Raw genomic sequence first — 19,079 nt, forward strand, 5'->3', positions numbered from 1 at the left:
CCACAAAAATGGGTGTAATTCCCGTTTAAATTCCCTGGAGCAGCAGGGCTGGGCGTTGTGACCCGCTGTAATTCCAAGAGCACTTTGTCACCGGCACCGTTGGCTTCCAGGGCAGCTCTGAAATCCAGGGATGCAGCAGCACCGCTCCCACACGGAAGCCTCTGAATGGGAGCCCCTTTCCCAAGGCTGCAGCTGCGGCGTGAATGGGAGCGCGGCGGATTCCCTCGGATCAGTAGGGCCTTGTTCTGCGAGCGGAGGAGCTCCCGGGGGCTCTGCCGCTCTCTTTGTCCCCTGCCAAGCCCAGCCTGACTCCGAAAGGCGGGATTGGCGCTCGGAAAACCCGACTTCCAAAGGGCAGTGGAGATGCAGAGCCCTTAGGACGCGGAGTCGTTCCCATTGTGTTTGCATGCTCCAGGCAAGTTTTGGGAATATTTCCCAGAGCTTGCTATTGTTCAGTAGTGATTTTTGTTATTCCTAACGGAGTCCAAGGAAGGGTTCCCCTGGGAATGTTGGCTGGCTGAGGCTCTGCTGGGTTGGAGGTTGTGGCTGGGAGAAGCTTTGCTGACCAAAGCTCCATGGCTGAGTGTTCCCCTCGTTAATCCTGGAAGTCATCTCGGACAGACCTGGGCTTGGGAAGTGGCTTTGAGAGTAATAACAGACCCCATTTAGTCCTGCCTCTGTCTGGCAGGGATGGTTTCCTTGCATTTGGAATTCTTGGAATTGATGGGATTTCATACGTGAGTCTCTCCTGTGTCTCTGTGAGTTTTGGTGTTGGGGGATGGTGCTGGCTCTGAGGCTTAAATTCCCAAACTAGGATTGAATCTAACTCAATAAAATCCATCACTTTTAATTCCACTTGGCAACCCTGGGATCAGTCCAGGCTGGGGGATGAAGGGGTTGAGATCAGCCCTGGAAAAAAAACTTGGGAATGCTGGTGGATGAGAGCTGGACATGGCTATCCCAGAATCCCCCAAAGCCCTGGGCTGATCCCTCAGTGTGGGCAGCGGGAAAGGTGGGAATTCTGCCCCTCTGCCCCACTCAGGTGAGACCCCACCTGCAGGGCTGCTCCAGCCCTGGGGACAGAGCAGGACCGGGAGCTGCTGGAGAGAGTCTAGAGGAACCATGGAGCAGCTCCAGGGCTGGAGTCCCTTGGGAGCCAGGCTGGGAGAGCTGAGAATGCTCACCTGGAGAGGAAAAGGATCCAGGGAGAGCTCAGAGACCCTTGAGCCTGAAGGGGCTCCAGGAGAGCTGGAGAGGGACTGGGGACAAGGGATGGAGGGACAGGAGCCAGGGAATGGCTCCCAGTGCCAGAGGGCAGGGATGGATGGGAGATTGGGAATTGGGAATTGCTGGCTGGGCTGGAATTGCCAGATTTGCTGTGGCTGCCCCTGGATCCCTGGCAGTGGCCAAGGCCAGGCTGGACATTGGGGCTGGAGCAGCCTGGGACAGTGGGAGCTGTTCCTGCCATGGCAGGGGGGCACTGGGTGGGGTTTAAGGTCCTTCCAACCTGAAGCATTCCATGATTCCATGATTCCCTGGCTATAACTCCCCATTCTTTTCTCCTGTAGTGGAGAAATATCAACGTAAAGGCTCATTTGTGAAAATTGGCAATATTGGCAATATTCCCTTCCTAGGAGGGGTTTGACCCTTTATCTGCTGCACTGAATCCTGTTTGCTGAGAAACTCAACAGCCTTCCTGAATTTCTTCATATTCTTCGGATTAAATCCAGCTTGCTGTGGCCGTGGCTGCAGAAATCCAGGGATTTCTGTCTGCTTTTTTTTTGGGATTGGAGCTGAAAGTGAAACTTGTGGTGTAAATAAAGGGAAACTGCTGTATCCAAACCCTCATTTCCATGTACTCTCTGTTTGGAGTGCTGGGATGAAAGGGATGTGTCCCAGCCTTTTTATCCGATCCCACTTTGTTCCTGAAGGATGGCAAAGGGCTCCCTTTCATCTGCAGGATTATGGAAATGGCCCCACTGGCTTGGGTTGACGTCGGTGCTTTTATCTTTTGCTTCAAGTTTTGAAGGATTATCCATGGTTCCCTTGTTCCCTGTCTCGAGATTTGATGGGAAGTGAGAGCAAAGAGCAAACTCCTTGCTGGAGTTGTTCAGGAAAAATTATGAAACCCAGGAAGGAGGAAGGGAGAGGGAAATAGGTTGGTTGTTGGTGATGGCACCACAGGTTCTGGTTGTACCTGCATCCCGGTTTTGTCACCTTCTCCCAAAAAAAGCCTCCTTCAGCAGAAGACAGGGCACAATTCCCAGTTTCCCAACTGGAATCCCAAACTGGGGATCCATCAGCTGCTGGAGGCATCAGCTGGTGGAAGAAGAGCTCAGAGGATGTGAGCAAAGAGACCCTGGCACAGCTGGCAGAGCCGACTGCTTTGTGGTCTGGGTTTTTAGCCATGAGCCCAATTATTTGGTTTTAAATTACCTGAGCCAGGAATTCATGCTGGGAAAGATCTGAGGAATCCAAAACTGGGAGGAACTGGAAGAGAGGATTGGATTGTGAATCTCTGCTCTCCTAAGGAGTTTCCTTCTGGTGACCAAGAACCGGACTGAGGGAGTGGCTGGAGCTGTCTCAGGGAGGGATGGGATGGACAGCAGGGAAAGGTTCCACTATTCCAGAGGGTGCTGGCTCCCCAGGGAATGGTGACATTCCTGAGGCTGCCGGAGCTCCAGGAGCGTTTGGGCAGCTCTGCCAGGGATGCCCAGGCTGGGATTGTTGGGGGGTCTGTGCAGGGCTTGGAGCTGGATCCATGATCCCTGTGGGATCTGGATATTCCATGAATATGATGTTCCCATACAAAGGACGCTCTTCCCATTTTTTTGTTCCCACTTCCAAATGCCACCAAATTCCTCCTGGGTGAAGCCCACATAAAGCAAACTCTGATTTTATGGCTGATTGTTGTATTTGCCTCTAGTGCTTGGTTTGTGTTCCTTTAATATTGAAATAAGATTCCCATCTAAAGCAGAACACCCGGGAATATCTCCCTGTAATAACAAGGACGGGGATGTGATTTTGGAATGTAACATTTTTATTGCCTTTCCCTTTTTATTACCACTTGTGCTGGCATTCTTGGCCCAGAGTGTCAATCCTTCACCTTTATTCCTGGTTTTTTTTTTTTTGGAATTGTTGCTTTTACTGGCCTAGCAATGGATATTTTCACATTGGTTCATCATTAATGCATCTTAAGGGATGCCTTTGAGCAAAGCCTGGATCCAGCAAGGGTGGATCCCTCACCACAGGGGACTCAGGATGTCACAGCCCAGAGTGTGATTTTATATTTATATTAATATTATTTATATTTATATTTATATTTATATTTATATTTATATTTATATTTATATTTATATTTATTCATATTTTTATATATTTATATTTTAGTAATTTTTGTATTTTTGTATTTTTATTTATATATTGATATAATTTATCTTTCTATTGTTAATATTAGTTAATATTGTTTATATTCTTTATAATTTAGTTATATCCATCTTCTCCAATTAATTGCTGCCTTGTCCCTTATTATTGAGCATTTGCTCCTCTTCTATCACATGGAAATATTTCATGGAAAAGGAGAGACAAGGAAAGAGAATTAAATTTAATCACTTCTTTCCGAGATCAGCATCTCCCCATCAACCTGTGCTGACTGCTCCCATTTCACCTGGCCGTAGGATTTTATGGGAATTTTATGAGAATTATGGGAATTAGGTGTGAACTGCAGGTTGTACATCCCAGAGAGGGAAAAACGCCTCTCTCTGGGATTGTTCAGTCTCTCCATGTGAAAAGGGATGATGTCCCAAGGGAGATGCCTCACTGGATTCAAACTCCAGGAATCCATCCTCGTTGGCAGCCCAGTTCCCAGGGGTTCATTGGGGAGAAGGTGGATGAGTGGCAGGATCTGACTTGAGGAGAACAGGCTTCCCATGCCAAAGAAGTTCTTTACTAATTCCTTTTTCCAAGGTTTCCAATCCATTGTGCTGGCACCTGTCCCACACGTGACACATTCGGTCCCAAACGTGGCTTTGGGGCTGTCCATCCATGTATCCCTGCTCCCATCAATCCATCAATCCCCACCTGCCTCTGCATGCCCAGGGAATGTGGCTGCCTCTGGATCCCTGGAAGTGTCCAAGGCCAGATTGGACAGGGCTTGGAGCAGCCTGGGATCATGGAAGGTGTCCCTGCCCATGGCAAGGGATGGCACTGGATGGGATTGAAGGTCCCTCCCAACCCAAACCATTCCAGGATTTTGTGATTCCATGGCTGTAACTCTCCCTGCTTTTATCTCCTTCTCCTTTCCTTACTGGAACAACCAGTCAGAGCTGGAACAAGAAATCAGGGAGTGCCAGGACACAGGGAATGGATTCCCACTGCCAGAGGGCGGGGATGGATGGGATACAGGGTAGAAATTCCTGTCTGGGAGGGTGGGGAGGCCCTGGCACAGGGCGCCCAGACCAGCTGGGGCTGCCCCTGGATCCCTGGAAGTGTCCAAGGCCGGGCTGGATGGGGCTTGGGGCAACCTGGGACAGTGGAATGTGGAACCCCACGGCAGGGGTGGAATGGGATGATCTTTAGGATCCCTTCCATCCCAACCATTCCCTGATTCTGTGATTCCTGTTGTTTTGCAGCATCCCCTTCCATCAAGCTCCTCGTGGACGACCCCATCGTGGTGAACCCTGGCGAAGCCATCACCTTGGTGTGTGTGACCACCGGGGGGGAGCCGGCACCCAGCCTGACGTGGGTGAGGTCTGCGGGGGTCCTGCCCGACAAGACCGTCCTGAATGGGGGCACTCTGACCATTCCTGCCATCACCTCCGAGGATTCCGGCACCTACAGTTGCATCGCCAACAACAATGTCGGCAATCCCGCGAAAAAGTCCACCAACATCATCGTAAGAGGTGAGTTCAGTTGGAAAACCATGGACTTCTCTCCTGGAAGGTTATTTCTGTCCTAATCTAGTGAGACAGCATTCAATGTTCAATGTTTAACAATTCAGCGTTCAACATTCAATGTTCAACATTCAATGTTCAATATTTAACAGTAGATTTTCAATGTTCAACATTCAATGTTCAACATTCAGTGTTCAACATTCAACATTCAATGTTCAACATTGAATGTTCAATGTTCAACATTCAATGTTCAACATTCAATGTTCAACATTTAACAGTTGATTTTCAATGTTCAGCATTCAATGTTCAACTTTCAGCGTTCAACATTCAATGTTCAACTTTCAGTGTTCAACATTCAATGTTCAACTTTCAGTGTTCAATGTTCAACATTCAATATTCAACATTCAACAGTTGACTTTCAATGTTCAGCATTCAGTGTTGAACATTCAACATTTAACATTCAATGTTCAATGTTCAACGTTTAACAGTTCAGCATTCAATGTTTGATGTTCAACATTCAACATTCAACACTCAACATTCAATGTTCAACGTTCAACAGTTGATTTTCAATGTTCAACATCCAATGTTTATCATTCAACAGTTGATGTTCAACATTCAATGTTCAACGTTTAACAGTTCAGCATTCAATGTTTGATGTTCAACATTTAAGAGCTGATGTTCAAAGTTCAATGTTCAATGTTCAACATTCAATGTTCAATGTTCAAAGTTTAGCATTCAGTGTTCAAGGTTCATCGTTCAACATTCAACGTTGTGGGTGTCTTCCATTTCCAGATGGTCCTGGTTGGACTAAATCTTGAAGGTCTCTTTCAACCTTGATCATTCTCTCATTCCAGGATTTCTGGTCATTTCTTAGCATTGGTTTCCAAGACTTCCAGAGTTCTTGTGCTGGGATAAAAGCCCTGAGGTGGAAAAAGGGTGGATTGGTGCCTTTTTGTGTTGGGGAGGTGCAGCAGCTTTTCCGTGCAAAGTGAAGAGAAATTGGTTTGCGCAGTCTGGAGGGGACTGAGGGGAGACCTCGCTGTGGTCTTCATCATCCTCCTGAGGAGCAGCTCTGATTTATTGTCCCTGTGACCAGGGACAGGAGCCAGGGAGCAGCTGGAGCTGGGCCAGGGTGGGTCAGGCTGGAGATCAGGAAAGGTGCTTCCCCCAGAGGGTGGAATGAGCTCTGGAAAAGCTCCCCAGGGAATGGGCACAGCCCCGAGGCTGCCGGAGCTCCAGGAGCGTTTGGGCAGCGCTGCCAGGGATGCCCAGGCTGGGATTGTTGGGGGGTCTGTGCAGGGACAGGATTGGACTCCATGATCCTTGTGAGACCCTTCCCATTTAGGATATTCCAGGTTTCTATAAAATGATCACCAAAGTCCTTGGATGTATCCTGTGCTCATGGAATTCCCATTGCCTCCTTCCTTCCTCCTTATCTGAAGCTGTTACTAAAATTAAGGCTGGGAATGTCCTCCCTGGTGGGGAGCTTTAGATGGATTCCTGTGCTTTAATTCCCAGAGGTATCAGGAAAAGTGTCTGTCTGAGGTGAAAATAAAAGAGGAGGATTTACCCAACAATTGTTCCCAGCTGGAGGGAATCTTTCCCTGCTCGTTTATTCCCTTCTGGAAAATCCCTGGGACACAGGCAGTTGGTTTGGATACAGAGCTGGATTGGCATCATCAGAGGGGATTCACCTCCCTGAACCAAACGCTTCATCTGAACCTCATTTTCCACAATTTAATCTGGGAATGGTGGTGAAACATAAACTCCAAGCTGTGGGAACTTGAAAGAATAACCTGGGATTAATCAGACTAGGGAAAAACTGATGGATAAAGAGCCAGTGTGGGAATATGCTGGGGGAGCCACAACCCCTGCTCACTTCTTATTCCCCAGCAGGACAAGGAATTAGGAGCTATATGTGTCCTGGGGGTCAGGAGAGAGCATTGGATCAGCCTGGATTGGATCAGGAGATAGGCACGGATTTTTTTGGAATATTGTGTTTGAATTTCTGACATTTTGCTCCGAGTTCTGTTGTCATTCCTCAGCTTTGGAACATTAATTTGCTGGGATTTCCACGGGGGTGAGGTGGGGAAGGGGAATTGGGAGCTGAAAACAGCTTAGCATAAGGGAAAGAGGACAAGAACTTGGTGTGAAAAGAAACCTCAGTGTTTTAATTGGCCCAGCAGACAGCACCAGCCAGCCCCAAGGAAAAGCAGACATCCCCAAATCCCTGCAGATACAAATTCCATGAGACATGGCATCATAATAAAAATCATAATTATATCCCCCTCACATTTTTATTTATAGAAGACGATGCCTGGAAGCTGCAAGATGTTGAACAAAGTCTCATTAAAACACTCGAGGCAGATATTTCCCTTTTCCCTCTCTGCTCTGTGGCCCTGTTAATGTGAGAAGGGTCCAAAATGAGAAGAACCCATTAAATAAACAAAGCTCAGCTCCTTCCTAGCCCCAGTTTTATGATTTCACCCCTTATTATTTCTGTTAAATAGGGAAAGCTCTCCTTTAGAAGGAAAAAATGTCCACTCCAGTCTTGGATTTATCTTTGCTGGAAGTGATGCTGAGTTGAGGAGTGAAATACGAGAGAAAAGCAGAATTTGGGTTGACTTTGTGTGTTTATTTCTCAGCATTTTGCCTCATTTTTCTCTCACTTTGGCTCATTTTGCTGTTGTGGGTCAGGATTTTCACACAGCAGCTGAGGAGAGAAGAGAATTTGCTGGAAATAGAAACTTCCAAGCCAGGCAGAAGCATTTGGTAAATGGAGTTCCCATCTTGTGTCAGATGCACCCCGAATCCCAGGATTTGAAAATAATCCCCCAATCTGACCCAGAAATAAAGGTTCCATTTCCTCAGAGCACCATCAGGACTCCGAGGCCGTTCTTTCCCTAGAAATTTCTCTAAATTTCAGCGTCCTTTTCCGAGTGTGCCTTTGTTGTCTCTGCTTCATTCCATGAATGAAGCATCTCCATGAATTTTTTCTGGATGTTTTCCTATTTTTGTGGCTGCTGGCCACCTACACCTGACTTCAGAGGTGGAGAGGGACTTGGGACAAGGAAGGTGTGGAGGTGTTGGAGGAGGCCACGGAGCTGCTCCAGGGCTGGAGCCCCTCTGGAGCCAGGCTGGGAGAGCTGGGAATGCTCACCTGGAGAAGGGAAGGATCCAGGGAGAGCTCAGAGCCCCTGGCAGGGCCTGAAGGGGCTCCAGGAGAGCTGGAGAGGGACTGGGGACAAGGGATGGAGGGACAGGAGCCAGGGAATGGCTCCCAGTGCCAGAGGGCAGGGATGGATGGGATATTGGGAATTGGGAATTGCTGGCTGGGCTGGAATTGCCAGAGCAGCTGTGGCTGCCCCTGGATCCCTGGCAGTGCCCAAGGCCAGGCTGGACATTGGGGCTGGAGCAGCCTGGGACAGTGGGAGGTGTCCCTGCCATGGCAGGGGTGGCACTGAGTGGGATTTAATGTCCCTTCCAACCCAAACCATTCCAGGATTCTCTGATTCCAAGGTGGATCCTCCATCCAGTAAGAGAGGAAAATGCTGGATAACATCCTTGAAGGATACCTGCACATCAGATTGGGACAGGGAGAGCCACAGAAACGTTTTCCAGGGCTCAAAATTAAGAGCGTTGGCAGAGTTGGGAAGGGTTTCAGTCTGTGTAAAAATCATGGAACCACGGAATTGTTGTGGTTGGAAAAGTCCTCCAAGACCATCGAGTCCAACCATCCCCCAGCACTGCCCCATTTCCCCGAGTGCCACATCCACAGGGCTTTAAATCCCCACAGGAATGGGGGCTCCATCCCATTCCTGGATATTCTGTTCCATTTATTCCATTCCCTATGGACCTCTCCAATTCCCGTTTTTATCGGATCCCTCCTTCTTTCCCACTGTAGCAGCAGCACGTTTTTAATTCCATTGGACTCTGCCTGTGGGACTTTCATCTTCTGGGAAGTGGAAACCTCATCCTCGGAGTCAATTTTTCCGAGGGGTGGGATTCCCTGTCAGCTGAAATAGAAAATAATGACCGTGCTCAACAGCAGCACAAAAGCTCTTCCCGAACAAAAAGCACTCCAGGGAAATCCCTTTGAAGGCCAGGATCTCTGGAAGTACCTCTGGATTATCCCTCTAAAAACTGTGTGTGGACTGCAGGCGTGGCTGCTAAAAAAAAAAAAAATAAATTAAGGAATAAAAATAGAAGGAGGAAGCTCAGATTGGGAAATTATTGAACTTTTGTTGCTTTTTAAATTAAATTAAAACCCTAGGATTTTGTTCTCTGTACCTGCCTTCCTTCTGCTTTCCTGTTCCTTATCCCAAAACTTTTTGAGGGTCATCCCCCAGCAGGTCACTCCTGGCAGGAGGGTGAGCGATGGCACATCTGGGCTTGTGGTCACTGCCAGGAATCTTCTGGGACTGGCTGGGAATTCTAATATCCTAAAATGTTGGATTTTTGGTGAAACTGGCACAAGGAGCTTTTTCCCATTCGTTCTTTCCTCTCCGTATCCTGGGAAGGGCTCCCAGGAAGCAGAACTGAATGAATTTCGGGATGTGGGTCTGGCACGTGTTGTCACTGCCTGGAATCATCTGGGAATGGTTGGGAATGCTAGAATCCTCAAATGTTGGGTTTTCTGTGGAATTGGCAGAAGGTTTTGGGGCTTTTTTCCCATCCTTTTTTCTTTTTTGTATTCTGGAAAAAGCTCCCAGCAAGTGGGAGAATGGAATAAATTTAGGGATGGGGGTCTGGCACGTGCAGTCACTGCCTGGAATCATCTGGGCTTGGTTGGGAATTCTAAAATGCTAAAATGTTGTATTTTCCATGAAATTGGAGAAGGAGGGGTTTTTTGCCATCCATTTCTCTCTGTATCCTGGGAAAAACTCCCAGCAAGTGGGAGAATGGAATAAATTTTGGGTTGTGGATCCATGGTGGCCTTGGTAGTGCTGGGATAACACCTTGGCTTGATGATCTCTGAGGGCTTTTCCAGCCTTAGTAATTCTGATTTTCCATCTTATTTCCTGGCTGGAGAATTCCAGAGGCCTTGGCAAATATCCACACACATCTCCTCCATGGAGAAACGCCCTCTGTGATGGGATTTCAAAAGGTTTTAACCAAACAAACCTGATCTCCTCACCTGGAGAGCTCCTACAGCCATAAATTCCCAGTGCGCTCCCTAAAAGTTTACAGCTCTGGGAATGAATGTGGGAAAAAGTGGAGCTTTGGAGTTTAATAAATCCATTTATTTTTATTATCTGCCACAGGCTCAGGCCTGTGAGCTCTTCCCAGGTTGGAGGGTCATGGATGAGTTCATAAAAGGCTCTCCTATAAAAACGGAGATGGTTTATTGATCCTTGTGCCCTTCCATTAGGACTCCTTGGAATTTTTGTGAGCAGGAATTTGATTTTGAGAGGAGTTTGCAGCTCTGGGGGACATCATGAGGAGCCTGTTGGGCACCACTTGTCTGGAAGGATTTATCAGGTGGATTTCAGGAGATGGGATTCATCTGATCCCTCTCCTTGTGTTCAGGTGCTCTCATTTCTTCCCTGTTGTGTCCTGGGGGTGCTGGGGACAGTGACTGGAGGTGAGCCCGGCTGTGGCCAGCTGGGAAAGAGGCCAAAGGCACCTGGATTGGATTGGGAACTGTGTGGGAGCAGGGAAGGGATTGTCCTGATTGTCCCCTGTGCTGGAACTGCTGGAGCACCGTGAGAGCTGTGTCCAGTTCTGGAGCCCTCCATTCTGGAAGGACATGGAGGGGCTGGAGTGTGTCCAGGGCAGGGAACAGAGCTGGGAAGGGGCTGGAGAATTGCTGAGGGAGCTGGGAAGGGGCTGGAGAATTGCTGAGGGAGCTGGGAAGGGGCTGGAGAATTGCTGAGGGAGCTGGGAAGGGGCTGAGGCTGGAGCAAAGGAGGCTCAGGGGGCCCTTGTGGCTCTGCACAAGTCCCTGGCAGGAGGGGACAGCCGGGGGGGTCGGGCTCTGCTGCCAGGGAACAGGGACAGGAGGAGAGGGAACGGCCTCAGGCTGGGCCAGGGGAGGCTCAGGGGGGACAGCAGCAGGAATTTGCCCATGGAAAGGGCGCTCAGGCTTTGGAAGTGGCCAGGGAGGTTTGCAGTGCCCATCCCTGGAGGTGTCCCAGGAATTGCTGGAGGTGGCACTCGGAGCTCTGGGGACAGGGTGGGCACCGGGCACAGCTGGGACTTGATGACCTTGGAACTATTTTCCAATTTCAGTGATCCTGGGATTCCACTGGAGACAAGGATAAAGGTTATTCTCCCTCTTGATTGGCAGAAGTTATTAATGTTATTAATTACTAAAGCTGATAATTGTTTTGGCAGGGCTTGTGCTGTTCTTTAATATTGTTTTAGATCCTGGCTGTTAGCACACGACAAGATCTGGGTACTTTTACCAACATTTTCTTTTTGGCAGAGAAAATGTTTCATTTTTCCAAGTTTTTTTCTCCTCTTGGAGGGGGAGGAAACCAAGAGGAAAAGGATGAGTTCACAGTGGTTCCTTCTGATATTCCCAAGGTGCTTTACTGCCCTTGAAATGTGTTTTAAAAGACTTTTCCTGCTGTGTCAGGTAACTGGGATTTTTAGGTCTCTCCTCTATCTGATAAATAACTTTGGGAATTTTTATAGGATCCTGATGTAGTTTTGAGATATTTAAGAGTGGGAGAAAAAGTGTTGGAGGGAAATGCATCCCATGTTGGAAGAAATCCAGGCTCTAAGGAAATCCCGAACTCCAACAAAGCTGCTGAGCCATCCCAAAAGCAGGAACAGGGATAATCCAGTGAGCAAACCTTGGGAATGCTGGGGTTACCTCTGGGACTGGGAGAAGTGCTGAGTTTCATGGATAAAGAAAAGAGGGAAGATTTCCAGTGGGATCACTTTGGGGCAGGAAAACTCAGCAAGGCTTTTTTTTTTTTGGGACAGCTTTAGCACAAGAATTAAACTTTGTAAAGGCCCTGGAAAACATCCAGCTGCAACATTCCAAGATTTTGTAATTTGTTTGGCAAGTGCAGAGCCCACTGGGGGTTGTGACAGCTTGTCTGAAGGGTTTCATTTATATTCCAATCCTCGTCTGGCTTGTGGCAAGACCCCTGAATTCCCATTTTCTTGTGGGATGGGGCAGCCCCAATCCGCTGTTCTGGCCACGTGTCCATGTCTTGGCAAGCTGGGATTTTGCAGTTTAGGAAAAATTTTGGCTTTTTCCCCCCCATTTTTCTTCTGCTTGAGGTTTTAAAAGTGACCAAATTCCAGCTGCTAAGCTGTCCCTGTTTCTTCTCGGTCAAATTCCGGTGGATTTTGGAATTTCACTCTCACATGAATATGTTGGGATCTCATCTACGATCCATCACCTGTATCCCCTTAACATCAGGGAGGAAACATCTTTCCATCAGGAAAAATGTAAGGACACGGCAATTTCTGTCTCCGAACCCAGTGACACCACTGGGACAGCTCCTGGCTTTTCCTGGGAGCTGAGGATGGGAGGTTTTGGAATTTCCATCCCTGGAGGTCTTCAGGCCTTGGAAAACCACCTGGTGTGAGCTGGAGACCAGAGAAGGAACCTCCTGAGCTCAATCCCACCTGGACATTTCTAGGAATTACAGGATGGTTTGTGCTGGAAGAGATCTTAGACATCATTTATTCCCAACCCCCAACGTATTTTCTCCCGGTGCTGCCGATTTCTGTAGAATCTTTCCTTCTAAAAGCCGTTAAAAGAGGAACCACGCTGAGCTTCTCCCCCTTTGATCTCGCCTTCATCTCTTTAACGGATCAAATTTGGAGCAAGTTGTAAACTGAAATTTTCATCATTCAAAGGAATCCAAACCTCCCCCTCCTTCAAAAGAGCAGCTCCGAAGGAGCCGGGAGCTAATTAAACCGAGCACAAGGAAAAACAGGAATAAAAAAAAATCCTTTTCTTTGCAAAATTAGCAGCAGTTTCTAAAAGTGGAGACAAAACCTGAAGCCTCTCCCTGGGATTTGCATTTAAATTGGAAGTGGGAATGCATCTGGCCTTGGAAGTGCCAAATAATTACTTGATATTAAAAAGTTTGGAGATGCTTCAGGAGAAGACGTTTGACATCTTAATTGTTCAGAGAGCTACTGGAAGTTCAGGATTTCAAAATCTTCCAGCTCAAACCGTGTTGACAGGAGCGGAAGGAGCTGGTGCTGAAATGTTGGGAATGTGGGGCTTTTTTTAGCAGGAATTTGCTTCAGGCCTGTCTTGGGATGCGAAGGGAGCGCTCGGGAAAGGGCGTTTTCCCGGTTATCTGAGAGTCCTTTCCTCGTGGCTTGGGGAGTGTTGGGAGAGGCTGCTCAAGGGTGGGATGGAGCCACAATCCATGGAATTGTGCCCAGAATGTGCGGATCAGGACAAGGTTTAGTGGTGACCAGAGGGGTGGTGCTGGTGGATGGTTGGACTTGGTGATCTCAGAGGACTTTTCCAACCTGGATAATTCCATGATTCTAAATGCCCAATTTAAGGAATTTGAGACTGGTCCAAGTGGAATCTAAAAACTTGGACTATTTATTTAATTACTCTATGTTTTAATGGTTTTGGAATTTAGATTTCCTCCCAACTCAGATCGGTTCTTATGACCGGAATTGCATCCAGGTTTGGGCTTCTCAGGACAAGGAAGGTGTGGATGTGTGGGAGGAGGCCATGGAGATGCTCCAAGGGCTGGAGCTGCTCCAAGAGCTGGGAATGTTCACCTGGAGAAGGGAAGGATCCAGGGAGAGCTCAGAGCCCCTGGCAGGGCCTGAAGGGGCTCCAGGAGAGCTGGAGAGGGACTGGGGACAAGGGATGGAGGGACAGGACACAGGGAATGGCTCCCAGTGCCAGAGGGCAGGGATGGATGGGAGATTGGGAATTGGGAATTGCTGGCTGGGCTGGAATTGCCAGAACAGCTGTGGCTGTCCCTGGATCCCTGGCAGTGCCCAAGGCCAGGCTGGACATTGGGGCTGGAGCAGCCTGGGACAGTGGGAGGTGTCCCTGCCATGGCAGGGCTGGGATTGGGATTTACGGACTCATCTAACCCAAATAATTCTGTAGTTCAGTGCCACACTTTAATTATGCAGAGCTGATATCCACAAACTCTATTATTTGGGGTGTGGTTTTGCTCTTCAATTCATAATTAAGTTTTACAATTAAGCCAGAAATCTGTAATTTCCTCTCCAATATTTCCTCTCCAATATTTCCTGGTCCATGACAGCAAATGCGAGTTTTTGGCAACAACAAATCCGAGTTTTTGCTGTTCTTCATGCGCTGAACAATGTCAAAATGTTATTTTCATGTAAAGAATTAAGTTTAATGACCACACTGGGATAATCACCAGTGAAAAAGATCTTTTGGACAGTTGTTAAATTGTTTGGATAATGGAGTTTAAGGGAATCCTGGAGAATGTTGAAGACAGACCCAACTTTGTTGCCCACAGCCAATATAAACAAAAAATTGGTGTCTCTTCAGAGCTTGGGATAAAAACTTGGATTTTCCTTTTCTTGATTTGATAGCAGTGGACAAGTTACTGCCCAGACAGCGGGGAAGGATTTCCTTGGGTTTTTATTCAGTGGGAATGAGGGGTTTGGGCAGCAAATGGATCCATTTAGGCTGAAATTCCAGATAAAAATAAATATGGAGTGCAGGGCTCCTCCCATGTGGGATACTGGAGAAGATTTTGTTGTTTCATGCATTATCACATCATTCCATGATGGTTTGGCCAGGCTGGATTGGGCTTGGAGCCACCTGGGACAGTGGAAGGTGTCCCTGTTCATGGGGTTGGGACTGGATTTCCAACCCAATCCACCCTGGGTCAGATTCTGGGATCTTTGGCCATTTCCTTGCTGTTTCTCTGCAGTCCATTGTCCCTAAAATTTATGTGCAGAATCTTTCCCAGGATCACAAACTGGTTTTCCCTACATGTGAGAAGGAAACAGGAAGGGATCAGGGACACCTGGACACCAGGAAAGGTTTCCTGCCTTCTCTGACCCAGCTCACAGTGAGATCCAGGAGATCACAGAATTCCCAGTGATTTTTGGGGGATCCTGGAAGTGAGGTGGGGCTGGGCATGATGGAATATGGGAAATTTCCATTCTGGGTGCTGAGGGCCAGGCTGGATTCTGAGCTCTCCAAACCTCCCAGGTCTGCTCCAGGACCGTGCCAGGCTCCACATCTGCTTGGGTGAAGTTCTCCTCTTGCTCACTGTGAATGGGTCAAAACAAAATCCCTGACAAAAAGCGAAGGGGAAGAACCGAAATGACTCCAAACCTCCTCTGGGAAGTGATGGTTAAAATCAGAAATTTGGGGTTTTGCTGCTCCATGGCCCTGTTGTCACAGGTTAAACACAGACAGAACCGTCAGCAACCCCAAATCCCAGCATTCCCTGTGTCCTGTATCCACCTGGGAAACAGCCAGGGGTCCACAATTCCTGTGTCAAAGCCTAAAAATGGGGCAGAAAATGGTGCAGAACTCGATGTATTTAATGGCAGTGTTGGAGGAAACTGGAAATGGGTGAGGCAGGAAAGTTCTGAGGCATTAAAGGAAAATTTGGGGTTGATCAGGGAGGGGGGTGGGAAAAAGCCAGCTGAACCTGATGAATGCAAATAGGCCTTGCTTGAGATCCTGAACCGCATTTTGTTACTTTGAAAATATAATTAATGAGGGAGGGCAGGGACTGTTTGTGAGGAGTTTGAGGACAAAAGTTGTTTCATCTTGGGTTGTTTTGATCACATCCTCATTTTTTGGGGCCTCTTCGGAGCGAGGCTGGCACTTTGCTGAGTCTCAAAGAACAGTTACAGATTTATTTGCAGATTTGCTGCTCCTTCGGAGCTCCGTGTGCTGGTGGCGTTCCCAAAAATCTGCTGGGAAGGGTCTGCAGCAGCATCACCTACGTTTTCCTGGTTAATCAGAGAATCCTGGAATGGTTTGGGCGGGAAGTGGCTTTAAAGATGATTCCATGCACCCCTCCCACAATCCCAGGCTGCTCCAAGCCCCAGTGTCCAACCTGGCCTTGGGCACTCCCAACTCCTTCCCAGCCCCATCCCCACCCTCCCAGCCAGGAATTACTTCCCAATATCCCATGAAATCTCTTTTATAACCATTTATCTCATTTGTAACCATTGCTCCTCATCTCTGCCTGTCTAAAAACCCCTTAACCTCATATTTCTCTTTCATGTCTGTGTCTCACCCCATGGAAACTTCTCAGCGATGCCTAAAATGTAACTGATTACACAAAATCCATGGCATGACTCAATTTTCTTGGCATTTTGGAATGCCCTCCTGGAAATTTACTCCTGGAAACGGAGGTCCAGGAATCTACAAATGAGGAAAATCCAAGCCACGGTTTTAATGGATTGCTGGATGGAGGAAATGATACAAAAACACCTTTTTCCTTTACCTGGTGGTTTTGTATCAAGCTCAACTCCGGTGTTCCCAACGTGGTTGAAATCGGGAAGGTCTGAAGGGATTTTGGGAACCTCATGCAGAGCCATGGAATGGTTTGGGTTGGAAGAACCTTAAAGACCATCCAGTTCCAACCCCCTTTCTGCTGGCAAAAAACAGCTTTGATCCAAATTTTGAGGTTCTGCCTCCTTTTCTTACCTTGGAATTGTTGCTTTTCCACAAAGGAAAGTTACCCTGACTTCCCTGCTAGACTTTGTTCAGTCCTAGGCAGGAGAAACTGCTGAAAACTCAGAAATAAAAATAGTTTATTGAGGTTATGAGCAACTAATTTGGGCTGAAACCTCGCTCTGGTCGTGCCCATCGATTTTTTTCTTTTTTGGTTTTCCCTTGCCTGAAAAGGATCTGCATAAAATATTGAGGGGTTTTGTGTGTGTAAGCATTGTTTGAGCTGTTATTTCCACACAAAAAAAAGAGCTCAGCTCGTGCCTCAGAGTTTAATTCCGTGGCAGTTTCCAACTGGTTCATCCTCGTGATTCCGACCCGGTAGTGCTGATTCCTGGGAATTGGTTGAGGCTTTCCCAAGGGAAGGAGAACTGCTCAGTGAGGAAAAGTGCAAAAAATTCCAACTTGATTAAAGCCATGAAACTTCCTTGAGTAAATATAAGTAAATGAATAATGTAAATAACTTAAATTATAAATGAATAAATAAAGTTCAACCCATTGGATACTTCAAGATGTGGTTAGAACTAGGGAGCAGCATCCAAAATGATTCTTTTCCTGGAAAAACACCAAATTTTCCATTCTCTCCTTAAAAAGTTTGCCTTCCTCAATGGAAGAAGCCTCTCCTACCCTGTGGGAATGAGGGTAAATAGCTCAAATTCAGGCTTTTCCCCCAACTTTGAAAAGACAACCAAGTAAATAAATAAATGTGAATTCTTTTCCCAGTTCTGGAAGTGTTAATTCTTTTCCAGGGGCTGGGAGCGCTCATCCAGCGTGGAATTTGCAAGTCCCAAAGAGTTGCGTTGCTCAAGGAGATACCAAATTACCAAACATTGAGTCTGAGTTAGCAAAATTGAGCCTGAGTTGCCAAAATTGAGTTTGAATAAGCAAAATTGAGTTGGAACTAATGAAACTGAGTCGGAATAAACAAAATTGAGTCTGAATTCAAATTTTCACCACCCGTGGATGGAGAAGATGGAGATTTTTTAGTATTGTATAAAGTATGGAATCTCTAGAACCTTCCAGGGCCTGAAGGGGCTCCAGGGGAGCTGGAGAGGGACTGGGGACAAGGGATGGAGGGACAGGACACAGGGAATGGCTCCCAGTGCCAGAGGGCAGGGATGGATGGGAGATTGGGAATTGGGAATTGCTGGCTGGGCTGGAATTGCCAGATTTGCTGTGGCTGTCCCTGCATCCCTGGCAGTGCCCAAGGCCGGGCTGGACATTGGGGCTGGAGCAGCCTGGGACAGTGGGAGCTGTCCCTGCCCACAGAATGGGTGGGAATGAGGTGGGATTTAAGGTCTTTCCCAATCCAAACCATTGTGGAATTCTGTGAAATGGATCCAGGACAGAGGGAATGGGGAGAGAAACCCAGGGAACTGGGAAACCTCGCAGTAGAAATCGCCATGAACGGTGGATATCAATCTTTATCTTCTGTCCTTCCACCCAAACTGGGGATTTGTACAATTTCTAATCAGTATTTTTGTTTTGTTTTCCATCCGGATGGAAAAAAAGCTTGGCTAAACCTACAGACATCCTTTGGCACAGCTCTGTTGGGAAAGAAGGGATTTTAGGGTTGTGTCAGGAGCATTTTACATTCAGTTCTTCAAAAAGCTGTACGCTGGAGAGGTTAAATGGCTGATCCTGAAGCATTCTCCCAAAAATCAGGATCATCCCAACCCCCAGGTCCTTGATGTCAATGGGGATGGGTTTTGGGGGAGTTTTGGGTTCATTTAATGAAAGCTGAGTTGAGTGAGATGCAGGAATATTTTGTTCTTGGAGACTGAGGATGGAATGCCAGGATGAGATGCTCCTTTAGGAGGAAAATGGTGGGAAATGAGGTTTTCCAGAGATGCTGTGTCCCTGTGTTGGTTTTCCCTCCAAACTTTCCCATCTGGAACCTTGAGATTTCCTTATCTCTGGTGGGAGGTAGAGAATTAATCGGATTTGTAGTGGAGGTGTGAATAGTCTTGGATGCAGGAGGGATTCCAGATGGATTGGAGGTGACCTCACTGGTTGTATCAGTGATTTTAGGGTGATGGTTCCCCTTTTCTGGTGTTCTGACAGGACAGGTATGAGGAAAAGCCTGGAAATCCCTCCAGAGATGGAAAACAATCCCTGAAATCACAAGAATTATTTTGGTTGGCAGCAGCTCAGCCCAATTTAGGTGCTGGGACTTCCTATTTTCCATTGTGGAGGTGACAGCACTTCAGAGCTGTATTATCCATGATGGAATTTAATCAGGATTTGGGATTCTGGGGGAAAATTATCCATGTGTTTAACACAAGCTTTGGAAGATCCAAAGGTTAGGGTTAGGTTTAGGGTTAGGGGATCCACCAAAGAATCCCAGAGTTATTGGGGTGGGAAGAAACCTTCAAGTTCATCCTATTCCATCCCATGAGCAAGGACACCTTCCACCATGCCAGGCTGTCCCAAGCCATGTCCAGCCTGGCCTTGAGTTTTTCCAGGGATGGAGCATCCATTGGCTCTCTAGGGAGCCAGTGTTTCATCCTAAAATCAAATAAAATCTCCACCTGATATCTCCTTTACTTCCCCACAAAAAAAAG

General features: G+C 47.4%; 1 protein-coding gene across 2 annotated transcripts in view; it reads left to right on the forward strand.

The window, feature by feature from the left end:
• Positions 1–19,079, forward strand: part of MDGA2 (MAM domain containing glycosylphosphatidylinositol anchor 2) — a 192,261-nt gene that overhangs the window by 100,832 nt on the left and 72,350 nt on the right. For both annotated transcript variants that reach the window (XM_086892409.1, XM_023927218.2), the window contains one exon: positions 4,632–4,901. In XM_086892409.1, the coding sequence (XP_086748535.1) occupies positions 4,632–4,901 (270 nt within the window). The remainder of the gene's footprint in view (positions 1–4,631; positions 4,902–19,079) is intronic.

The sequence above is a fragment of the Cyanistes caeruleus genome, chromosome 6 (assembly GCF_971803275.1).
Source record: "Cyanistes caeruleus chromosome 6, bCyaCae1.hap1.1, whole genome shotgun sequence".
NCBI classification, from domain to species: Eukaryota; Metazoa; Chordata; class Aves; order Passeriformes; family Paridae; genus Cyanistes; species Cyanistes caeruleus.